Genomic DNA, 12,315 nt, shown 5'->3' with positions numbered 1-12,315 from the left:
CATATATAATACTTATTTAGAAATCACCTGCTTAACCAATGCCGTATTCGATACTCCGGCTTTAAGTTCTGGACTTCGTCAAGCTTAAGATTCACGTGCACTGAGCATCCCATTGTTTGGTTTTTGTTAGTTTTAACGTTCTATTAAAAGCCAGGGTCATGTAAGAAGGTCATAGGTTTGCTGATAGAGGAAAGCCGGATTACCCGTAGAAAAACCACCGACCAGCAGTCAGTACCTGGCAACTGCCCCACATGGAATTCGAACCCGCATCCCAGAGGTGGAGGACTTGTGGTAATATGCACAGGGATATGAGAATTAGTTACAGATTATATAATCATGAGTATGATTTTATCGTTTTTTTATCTAGACCTCTAATACATCTAAAAATGGTCTTAGGGTACTCTGGTGGGTCCATGATTATATATAATCTGTAACTAATTCTCAGATCCCTGTGGTACAGTGTAATTTGTTGGGAATCCCATTGTGTTCATGTTTGAAATAAAAACAGAAAAAAAAAACAAAGAACAATTTAATTTCTCTTTATTTAGTAAAGAGTTAACATGGTTAGTGCACAGAAAATGAAAATAAATGCTTTGCATGAATATTATGGCAAGTATGTATACAAGGTTATCAGTTTTATACTTTATTATGCACAATAACTATTTTGACCAGAGGATAGCACGTCTGATTTACCAAGTGTCGTGATACATCAAAAACAGCAGACTTCATAACATCAATGTAAATCCACGTACATTCATACGTTCAAATGTTCTCAATCAATAATATTTAAAACCCTATCGGTCACTTTTATGTTCATGAAATCTCAATAACTATAGTAAAAAGGGCAGATTTTTCTTGTCGATAAAACTGTTATAAATCATATAAGATACAGACTAAGTATCTCTATATGTTCCCGTAACTACCAAATTGTTGGGTTTGGACCTTGTGCGACTTTCCGTCTCTAGTATTAGAGAAATTTTATTTTACAAATGAATGTTTGGATGTTGTGTGACGTGGTTGGGTAGGACGATAGATAGACAGCCTAAAGACTTGGGTAAACATGACCCTCATCATTACATAGTGAGGTAGATGGTACAAGGATGTTTATACATCCACTGTAACCCTTACTATTTACAGGGATATGCCTAGGTCATCTCGGTACTTTAAAGTCCATACTGTAGGTCCAAAGTTTTATACCAAGTGTATAAGATAATAAACAGTCTTCATAGTCTAGATGTTTAGAAGACTGCAGTTTACTTTTGTACGTCTCACTCGAAAACTGGAATGGTCTATAAACATAGCGCTCTTTACGTCTCCAGGATAGAAGCTATAAAGTCTCCAGCCTGTTGACCAAATATAGCAGAGGCTATAAGCCTATGTGACCAGGTTAAGATACTGTAGCTCATTGTCGGTGGACTCAAGGTTAAGAGTCTGTCATCTTGTCAGTAGGCCCAAGGTTAAGAGACCGTCACCTTTTCAGTAGGTCCCAGGTTAAGAAACTGTCACCTTGTCAGTAGGCTCAAGGTTATGAGACTGTCACCTTGTCAGTAGGCCCAAGGTTAAGAAACTGTCACCTCGTCAGTAGTCCCAAAGGTTAAGAAACTGTCACCTTGTCAATAGGCTCAAGTTAAGAGGCACCTTGTCAAGGTTAAGAGACTGTCACCTTGTCAATAGGCTCAAAGTTAAGAGGAGACTGTCACCTTGTCAGTAGGCCCAAGGTTAAGAAAAATGCACTGTCACCTTGTCAGTAAGAGTCCAAGGTTAAGAGACTACCAATGCAACTTGTCAGTAGGCTCAAGGTTAAGAAACTGTCACCTTGTCAGTAGGCCCAAGGTTAAGAGACTGTCACCTTGTCAGTAGGCCCAAGGTTAATAGACTGTCACCTTGTCAGTAGGCTCGAGATTAAGAAACTTTCATCTTGTCAGTATAGGCCCAAGGTTAAGAGACTGTCACCTTGTCAGTAGTAGGCCCAAGGTTAAGAAACTGTCACCTTGTCAGTAGGCCCAAGGTTAAGAGACTGTCACCTTGTCAATAGGCTCAAGGTTAAGAGACTGTCACCTTGTCAGTAGGCCCAAGGTTAAGAAACTGTCACCTTGTCAGTAAGTCCAAGGTTAAGAGACTACCAATGCAACTTGTCAGTAGGCTCAAGGTTAAGAAACTGTCACCTTGTCAGTAGCCAAGGTTAGAACTGTCACCTTGTCAGTAGGTTAAGAAACCTTGTCAGTAGTTGTCACCTTCGTAGGCCCAAGGTTAAGAAACTGTCACCTTGTCAGTAGGCCCAAGGTTAAGAAACTGTCACCTTGTCAGTAGGCCCAAGGTTAAGAGACTGTCACCTTGTCAGTAGGTCCAAGGTTAAGAGACTGTCACCTTGTCAGTAGGCCCAAGGTTAAGAGACTGTCACCTTGTCAGTAGGCCCAAGTTAAGAGATCACCTTGTCAGTAGGCCCAAGTGTCACCTTGTCAGTAGGTTAAAGAGACTGTCACCTTGTCAGTAGGCCCAAGGTTAAGAAACTGTCACCTTGTCAGTAGGCCCAAGGTTAAGAGACTGTCACCTTGTCAGTAGGCCCAAGGTTAAGAGACTGTCACCTTGTCAGTAGGCCCAAGGTTAAGAGACTGTCACCTTGTCAGTAGGCCCAAGGTTAAGAGACTGTCACCTTGTCAGTAGGCCCAAGGTTAAGAGACTGTCACCTTGTCAGTTAGGCCCAAGGTTAAGAGACTGTCACCTTGTCAGTAGGCCCAAGGTTAAGAGACTGTCACCTTGTCAGTAGGTCCAAGGTTAAGAGACTGTCACCTTGTCAGTAGGCCCAAGGTTAAGAGACTGTCACCTTGTCAGTAGGCCCAAGGTTAAGAGACTGTCACCTTGTCAGTAGGCCCAAGGTTAAGAGACTGTCACCTTGTCAGTAGGCCCAAGGTTAAGAGACTGTCACCTTGTCAGTAGGCCCAAGGTTAAGAGACTGTCACCTTGTCAGTAGGTCCAAGGTTAAGAGACTGTCACCTTGTCAGTAGGCCCAAGGTTAAGAGACTGTCACCTTGTCAGTAGGCCCAAGGTTAAGAGACTGTCACCTTGTCAATAGGCCCAAGGTTAAGATTCTGTCACCTTGTCAGTATAGGCCCAAGGTTAAGAGACTGTCACCTTGTCAGTAGGCCCAAGGTTAAGAGACTGTCACCTTGTCAGTAGGCCCAAGGTTAAGAGTCTGTCACCTTGTCAGTAGGCCCAAGGTTAAGAGTCTGTCACCTTGTCAGTAGGCCCAAGGTTATGAGACTGTCACCTTGTCAGTAGGCCCAAGGTTAAGAAACTGTCACCTTGTCAGTAGGTCAAAGGTTAAGAGACTGTCACCTTGTCAGTATAGGCTCAAGGTTTAGAAACTGTCACCTTGTCAGTAGGCTAAAGGTTTAGAAACTGTCACCTAGTCAGTATGTCCAAGGTCATTGGTTCCATGAAATCCAGTATTCAAGAAGCTACAACTCCCTGACTGGTAAGAAACCAAAGCCATTTGTAGGCTAAATTGTCTTTAAATGCTCAAAACTTAAGTTGTCTTTAAGAATTTTTAAAGAAGACTCACTATGCTTTGAAAAATGTACAGTCCAAAACAATGTATACAAAAAACATGTTTGACTCCAATTACGTACCTTTCCGTGTAATAATTTCATTCTTGAGGTTATTAGTAGGTACCTCCAATACTCGGTACAGTTAAATCAGATACAATAAATGCTACCGGGTAAATGCGATATATTAGACTTATAAATTTGATTAGATCATTGTTCCGTGAATAATTAACGACTTGTCTTGTCAGAGACGAAGGATAAAACTGGTTGGTGTTAGTGTCACAGCATTATAGGGAAGACATCTAAAGTGGAGACAACACTATAGGCGTAACATGGTCAGAAACATCAGAAATTTTAACATAAACTTTCAAACAATATTGGTTGCAGGATCGTGGCCCCATTTTAGACTTTGACATTTTAATGTTTTGTTTAGACAATCAAAAATGACGTAACATTTCGTTACGTCGTCTGTTATTGGCCTGCCTAATCCAAACGTCACATTAAAATCGCTGTACCTTGAAGACTAAGATCGTTTCATGTCCTTGGTACCGGAATACTGAGTACAAATTTAACACTGCCATTCTCCCTCTTCTTCTCTAGATCTCCATACCTTGGCACATTGCAATTTGTTACCATGGCAAAACAGTACACGTAAACAACCCTCTCTCTCTCATTGTACATACCTTCACACATTGTCACGTGTTACCATGGTAATAAAAAGCACAGAAACAACCCTCTCTCTCTCTCTCTCATTGTATATACCTTCACACATTGTCATGTGTTGCCATGGTGATACAAAGCACGTAAACAACCCTTTCGGTCACCTGTAATGTCCATAAACAATTTGGCCTGTTATTGAATTGAAAACAACAATATAAGAGATTTAACGGGCAGCAGCTGCTTGAGCTTACTGGTTCAGGCGATGAATACAATAAGTCTGTCAATAAAATATGTTATTTCCCTACCATCGGCAGTATAACGTTACAATATACAGATCGATGGATCGTGTTATGGCTAGATTCAGTTTAAAGCTTTTGTCGAATTTCAATGACATCCCATGTGTTTAGTGTGACTGTCAGCTATACTAACATGTGACATTGTATATCAATATGGCAATGTCCTCGTAATACTGTAAACAGGTTTTAACTTATTGTGACCCGTTATGTAGCACTGAAACAGCATGCGCCACACGATATCAGTAAAATACATCAAAACTATGAAGGCTCAAGTACTTTGTTATAAATGTTTAAATCAATATGATCACTTGTGCACATCATATTTTTTTTCTAAATAATCAGTTTCGTGCATTTTTGCATTTTTGAAATAGTTTTGAAAAATTAGCGAGATAACCAACAAATTACAACGTAAAATATATACGTGAATAAGTACAGGATGTTTAAAGTACGAATTTTTGACAATGGACTTAAGCACTTTACCCAACCTTATATTACATCATTCGATACCTGCAGTGTAATCAGAGATAAGTTCGCACTCGTCCTGAATCATGTGACTATGTCTGACTTAGGTAGCACATGTGTATTATAAGTTTTAATTCGCTAATCTTCTCAACAGACCTCAGAGCAATATATAAGCTATTTGATTTACTGGCCCTATATTATCGTTTACCAGTTCTAAGCCTCACACTCCTCCTCGAAAGCCTCGGCTAGTTCTGTCGGCAGTCGTAGCTCCACTTTAAAGTTGTTAGGTTTCCCTTCCTTGCTGAGCTTTTTCTTGTAAACATTAAAAGAAGCTGCTAGAGACAATGCCATTTTCCTGGCAGTGGCGTCCGAATCACAGAGAACCGCGTGACACTCCGTGGTTTTGGCACGAGACGAGAGTTCACTGACCACAATGAAGGTGAACACTTTCCAGAATTTGATATCCTGAACACCATACGAAATAAAATCTATGGGAACGAGTCCAATATTGCCCACATCTTTCACCCTGGAAGCCGCATGCTCTCTGATCTCTATCCCTTTAGACGATATAACTACATAGGTCAATGGAAGTTCCACTCTTTCATTTTCACGCAAGTCTTTCTTTAAATTACCTATCATCTTGTCGACGGGTTTCCGCACGTGCTGGAGTCCAAACAGACCTTTGGTAGCCTTTTTACCGAGATACTTGGCTACGAACACCTGAGGTAACTTCTCAACTTTGATATCACTAAGTGGCGATTCTTCGTGCTTTTTTCGGCTCTTTTTATCTGCTTTTGTCAAACGTCTTAATTTGGAGAACACAGACCCTTTAGGTTTAATGTCTTTGGAATCTTTAGAGTCTAAAGATAGTTTCCTATTTGGTGTTGTTGACTTTAAACGTTCCGTTTCCGGTTGTGCTGGTTTCGTTTCTGGTTTCCTTTGATCCGATATAGACGGGGATTTGGCATCTTTGCTGTTGTCACTTGCAGACGACTCGGCACCAAGAGACTGTGTTTCCGGGGTACTATCGTCTTCGTTCCTACTGTCGTCATTATCATCTTCCTCTGGTATGTCTAAATTTGCCGAAATCTCGACTTTGTCTAACCGTCCCAACACATCTTCATAGAATTCTGCATCCAGACTCTCACCAATGGCACTGTTGTCCTCCGTGACGGATGCCATTGCCTCAGAAGCAGACGACACTGAACTACTGTCTCCCGACATGTTATTGACTCACTCAAACGTCACAGGCCTGGAATGTTCTCATTCCAATCACCCACACATCGATTAGGTGATCTTTATGCTCCCGTAGTTCACAGATCGTGCTGTACCAGTACCCCAATAGATGACCACTACAGTTACCCAATAATAGGTAAATGACCGTCAATACTTGGTCTGGAGAAGCGAGAACTCCGGACGTGTCCCGCAGAGAAAGCCAGATCAGGTAAACACTGATTACAGGTGTGGTATTACCTGTGTGTTGTACTACGTGTATAACAGCCCCAGGTAAATGTAGCTCAGGTATGTCTAAAGGAACAGCTCAATAACAATGGAACGTATGGAAAGGCGCGCGCATACATGACTGACACACTTACCGGGCGTAGAAAGACATAAGTTAGTCGTCACGCTTGACGGAGCGCTAAGGTAAATCAGGACATTGTACTTTTTACTACACCTACACAATCACTACTACTTAGCCCACGATTATGCCCAAATATGAACTAATAATTCGTCACTGATTGCTTCATAGCTGTCGTGCTTCACTGCATTCAAGAAAGAAGACACCAAATACAATAATTCATTCTCGCTCAAGACGATTGTGTACAAACTAAATTGATTGTTCTGAGAGTCGTTGATAAAAAAGATTTATCAACGACTCCGAATCTTTCCACCGAATACCAAGTAGTCTAGAGTGCCGTGGTGTATGCAGATGGATAGGATGAGAAGAACGATTCGAATTAAACACTAGAAAAACATCAAAGAAAATATCAAGAGTGCAAATAGAATTACGTTCGTTTTTGTACTTCAAAACAACCATTTAATAGTCCCTTTCCCCTGCAAATTTGTGTCAATTTAAAAGGCGTGTTCACGAACTAATGTACGAATATGTGAGATCAGCAGAAGCCAGTAATCGAGATAATGACGTTTGTCATCTATTCCATAACAGCTCTAGATCTAGGGACATCAAGTTCCATTTACTCAGAGAAAATGACACAATATGGTATTGACGAATATGTCTGATTCTCGTCTTTGTATGGTCAAATATTTACTAATAAGTTAATTAAAGAAAATGTAACACATTCTGTGTAAGGTGCAGTCTATAAATAAGCGTAAATTATAACAACCCACTGACAAACGTGATCGTTTCGGAAGATTGCACCCGGATAAAATTGATGTCGTTAATTACATGATTACTGGATCATCATCCAAGAAATGTCCTACTCATCCAATGTACATTACAATGTAGAATTAGAAAGAGAACTAAACACAGGAAATCTATTCATGGAAGCTCTATAAAGGTAGTGTACTATAAAACGTTACAAATGTTTTCTCAAATGCATACATTCATCAGTCTATGTCATTTAGAAAACTGAAACACCTAGTGTCTGATGACTTCCGTATCTAATGTATGACCAGCCTTGTACTCAGATGATGGTGAAATACACCAACCTTACAACAACGATTGCTTCTGCTTAATTACAGAAGTTAATTGTCCTGAAAAAATACTATAACCTGATAAATCTGTTTATAATGATTAAGTCGGTTGGAAATCCACATCGTGGACAAATGGTATACACTGAGATGTACTTTCAATATACAATATAGACGTCAAATACGAACTTATGTTATTAAAGTGTATAAAGACATTACTTACTTTGTGGTTAAATATCAAATGAAAACGTGACATTTAAGGTACTGTCCAGAAGAATTTGATAATATACTGATGATCAGAAGGCCTAGTGACAACAGAACACCTAAAGCATGGTTGCCAATTGCTGTTTCTTTGTAAAAGGAATATTTGCACGCTGCCTGCGCCACGTTTTTGACATTAATCTGTCAAAAACGGTCTGTTCATCATCCAGAGCCCAGGCCTTACTGTTTTTTTCTCAATCATGTCATAATATTTCAACTACAACCGCAAACGTCTACAAGTCATATTGGAGACTATCAAGCTTTACCTATTTTTGTAAGACATTTTGCCATATCTTGAGGCCACAAAATGTTTTAAATCTGATTTATCGATTTATAAGAACTACGATTGCGAGAGTCCTCAGACACATAGAGAGTCCTCAAACACTTGTGAGATGCGATTTATAAGAACTACGATTGCGAGAGTCCTCAGACACATAGAGAGTCCTCAAACACTTGTGAGATGCCTCATACACTTGTAAGCGTCCTCAGACACTTGTGAGAGTCCTCAGACACTTGTGAGAGTCCTCAAACACTTGTGAGAGTCCTCAGACACTTGTGAGAGTCCTCAAACACTTGTGAGATGCCTCATACACTTTTGAGGGTCCTCATATACTTGCGAGAGTCCTCCGACACTTGTAAATCCTCAGACCCTTGTGAGAATCCTCAGACTGTTGGGAGAGTCCTCCGATACTAGTGGGTGGCCTCTGACCCTTGTGAGTGGCCTCAGACACTCGTGAGAGGCCTCCGACACTTTTTGGCAGCTACAGACACGCGAGAGACCTCTTGACACACGGGAGTCCTCAGAAACTTGTGGTAGACTGTTGGGAGAGTCCTCCAACAAATTTGAGAGTCCTCTGACATGTACAAGAGTCCTTGACACACTTGTGAGAGGTCTCTGACACTTGTGAATGACCTCGTACACTTGTGAAGGTCCTCAGAAACTTGTAAGAAGCTTCAGACACTTATGATTAGACACTTTTGAGAGGCCTCAGAAAACCGTGAAAGTCATAAGACACTTGTGAGAGGCCTCCGACCCTTGTGGATGGTCTCCGACCCTTGTGAATGGGCTCAGACACTTGTGAGAGTCCTCAGACACATGTGAGAGTCCTCAGACACTTGTAAGAGACCTCAGACACTTGTGAGAATCCCCAGACACTTGTGAGAGACCTCAGACACTTGTGAGTCCTCATACTCTTGTGAGAGTCCTCAGACTCTTGTGAGAGACCTCAGACAGACACTTGTGAGAGACCTAAGACACTTGTGAGAGTCCTCAGACTCTTGTGAGAGACCTCAGACAGACACACTTGTGAGAGACCTAAGACACTTGTGAGAGAGTCCTCAACACTTGTGAGAGTCCTCAAACACTTGTGAGAGAGCACTCATACACTTTTGAGGGTCCTCATATACTTGCGAGAGTCCTCCGACACTTGTAAATCCTCAGACCCTTGTGAGAATCCTCAGACTGTTGGGAGAGTCCTCCGATACTAGTGGGTGGCCTCTGACCCTTGTGAGTGGCCTCAGACACTCGTGAGAGGCCTCCGACACTTTTTGGCAGCTACAGACACGCGAGAGACCTCTTGACACACGGGAGTCCTCAGAAACTTGTGGGTAGACTGTTGGGAGAGTCCTCCAACAAATTTGAGAGTCCTCTGACATGTACAAGAGTCATTGACACACTTGTGAGAGGTCTCTGACACTTGTGAATGACCTCGTACACTTGTGAAGGTCCTCAGAAACTTGTAAGAAGCTTCAGACACTTATGATTAGACACTTTTGAGAGGCCTCAGAAAACCGTGAAAGTCATAAGACACTTGTGAGAGGCCTCCGACCCTTGTGGATGGTCTCCGACCCTTGTGAATGGGCTCAGACACTTGTGAGAGTCCTCAGACACATGTGAGAGACCTCAGACACTTGTGAGAGTCCTCAGACACTTGTAAGAGACCTCAGACACTTGTGAGAATCCCCAGACACTTGTGAGAGTGACCTCAGTGACACTCTGTGAGAGACCTCCTCCTATACTCTTGTGAGAGTCCTCAGACTCTTGTGAGAGACCTCAGACAGACACTTGTGAAGAGACCTCAGACACTTGTGAGAGTCCTCAGACACTTGTGAGAGACCTCAGACACTTGTGAGAGTCCTCAGACACTTGTGAGAGTCCTCAGACACTTGTGAGAGACCTCAGACACTTGTGAGAGACCTCAGACACTTGTGAGAGTCCTCAGACACTTGTGAGAGTCCTCAGACACTTGTGAGAGTCCTCAGACACATGTGAGAGACCTCATACACTTGTGAGAGACCTCAGACACATGTGAGAGACCTCAGACACTTGTGAGAGTCCTCATACACTTGTGAGAGTCCTCAGACACATGTGAGAGACCTCAGACACTTGTGAGAGTCCTCAGACACTTGTGAGAGTCCTCAGACACTTGTGAGAGACCTCAGACACTTGTGAGAGTCCTCAGACACTTGTGAGAGACCTCAGACACTTGTGAGAGTCCTCAGACACTTGTGAGAGTCCTCAGACACTTGTGAGAGACCTCAGACACTTGTGAGAGACCTCAGACACTTGTGAGAATCCTCAACACTTGTGACACACTTGTGAGAGACCTCAGACACTAATGTTGAGAGTCCTCAACACATGTTGTGAGAGACCTAAGACACTTGTGAGAATCCTCAGACACTGTGAGAGACCTCAGACACTTGTGAGAGTCCTCGTACACTTGTGAGAGTCCTCAGACACATGTGAGAGACCTCAGACACTTGTGAGAGACCTCATACACTTGTGAAAGTCCTCCAACATTCACAAGAGTGATCTAATTGAATTAATTATAGACAGAAAGCTGTCACAATTTTCACTTTGTACCCTTCATTCTCCATTGTCTCACAGATGTATAATCAATTTTGAAGACTGGCAAATTATGCAAGCAACATTTCCCAAATAAAACGCTTCCTTTAGTTTAATTTTTACCGTTTACGTAGTGTGGAAGTTGTATGGTCTGCGATGTTGATCATGTGATGTAACTAGAATTTCCGATATTACCGTCATAGTGGTGATTTCATGGATCTGGATCATCATATATAAGCATCCATATTCACAAATTGTATGTTTTATGAGAGTAAGTAATAGTGAAGATTACAAGAAATACAATTTTAATATGTACATATAAAATTTAACTTCCATTAAGATATTGAGAAATATTCTTGAAATTCCAGCGACTAATCCAAATATGACTTTTCTCATGACTATCCATACAAACAGAAAACACAACTCTTTTATTTTACAAATTTTTTCTTCTTTGAGATTTTATTTTAATTGTCTTGTTGAAACTGTACAAGAGTTGAGATTTACATTTGTCTTAATTTCTACAGTATCTATACAGAGAATACATCATTTACCTCAGTCATACACGACAAGCACATTTTTACATCGTTCTCATCCATACCAGACATGGGCAGTATGTCTGACCTCACTCGCTCACTTTCACAAAACTCTCTCCCTTATACATTCACGGTGAAGACACAAGATTCAGGGGCCTTTGGTATCTCATTTCTGAAGAGAAGTAAATTAAAAGTTTAAATGTGAATATCCCTACCCAAATGGTACAATTTATTAAAACTTGTTGGCCGTTACTGGTATTGTCTATGCCATTATGACGATTTTATATAAAACAGAAGGAGGCTATTTTTGGAACAGAAAAGTAGACATTACAATAAAATCTTTACAAAAAAATGGTCTATATGTTTTAAAACACTTATTCTTGGCCCCTCATTCCGTAAGCTGACAACCTTTAACTTGAACGTTTTAACATTTTACAACCTTTAGTGAACATTTTACTAGATTTGTACTAAGAGTTTGTGTGCATATTGTTTTTATAAATATAACAGTTTGTGTAGGTTTGAATAAACAATGTGTGTGGATTTTTTGATAGCCTAAAATGTTAAGAGTTTTGTATAAACAACATTCTGTAGGTTATTTGTTAACATCTTACAACCTTGTGTAGATTTTGTGTTGACATCTTACAACCTTGTGTAGGTTTTGTGTTCACATCTTACAACCTTGTGTAGGTTTTGTGTTGAGATTTTGTGTTGAGATCTTACGACCTTGTATAGGTTTTGTGTTGACATCTTACAACCTTGTGTAGGTTTTGTGTTGACATCTTACAACCTTGTGTAGAATTGATGTAAACAATTTATGACCCACATTTTATAATTCTCATGAAAATAAACAATACAACTCGTCACCAAGTTGTCTCAATATACTACCACAATCGACCCAATGAGCGCCTTTCAATTTGCAATAAATTAAAAAAAAAAAAAAAAAAAAAACCAAGAAAAACTAGGCTGGTTTTCATAATTTTAGTCTGCACTTAATTAAAGGAGAGTGAAATTGAATTTCAAAAAGGGGGAGGGGCGCTTATAGGGACAGGAGCGCTTATTGG

General features: G+C 40.7%; 1 protein-coding gene and 1 long non-coding RNA gene across 2 annotated transcripts; one reads left to right on the top strand and one right to left on the bottom strand.

Moving 5' to 3' along the window:
* Nucleotides 1-2,730: 2,730 nt before the first annotated feature.
* LOC138320516 (uncharacterized) lies at nucleotides 2,731-6,501 on the bottom strand. The gene has a single exon (XM_069263528.1). The coding sequence runs from the start codon at nucleotides 6,185-6,187 to the stop codon at nucleotides 5,177-5,179; it is 1,011 nt and encodes a 336-aa protein (XP_069119629.1). The 5' UTR covers nucleotides 6,188-6,501; the 3' UTR covers nucleotides 2,731-5,176.
* A 5,305-nt stretch (nucleotides 6,502-11,806) lies between these two features.
* LOC138320515 (uncharacterized) lies at nucleotides 11,807-12,202 on the top strand. Its single transcript, XR_011208197.1, has 2 exons — nucleotides 11,807-11,909; nucleotides 11,955-12,202. It is a non-coding gene; the product is annotated as an uncharacterized lncRNA (long non-coding RNA).
* Nucleotides 12,203-12,315: the final 113 nt, after the last annotated feature.

The sequence above is a fragment of the Argopecten irradians genome, chromosome 4 (assembly GCF_041381155.1).
Source record: "Argopecten irradians isolate NY chromosome 4, Ai_NY, whole genome shotgun sequence".
Classification (NCBI taxonomy): domain Eukaryota; kingdom Metazoa; phylum Mollusca; class Bivalvia; order Pectinida; family Pectinidae; genus Argopecten; species Argopecten irradians.
This window is presented reverse-complemented; position numbering and strand designations above follow the sequence as displayed.

Excerpts from the sequence above, each read along its gene's own strand:
- LOC138320516 (XM_069263528.1), bottom strand. The coding sequence starts at position 6,187 with ATGTCGGGAGACAGTAGTTCAGTGTCGTCTGCTTCTGAGGCAATGGCA.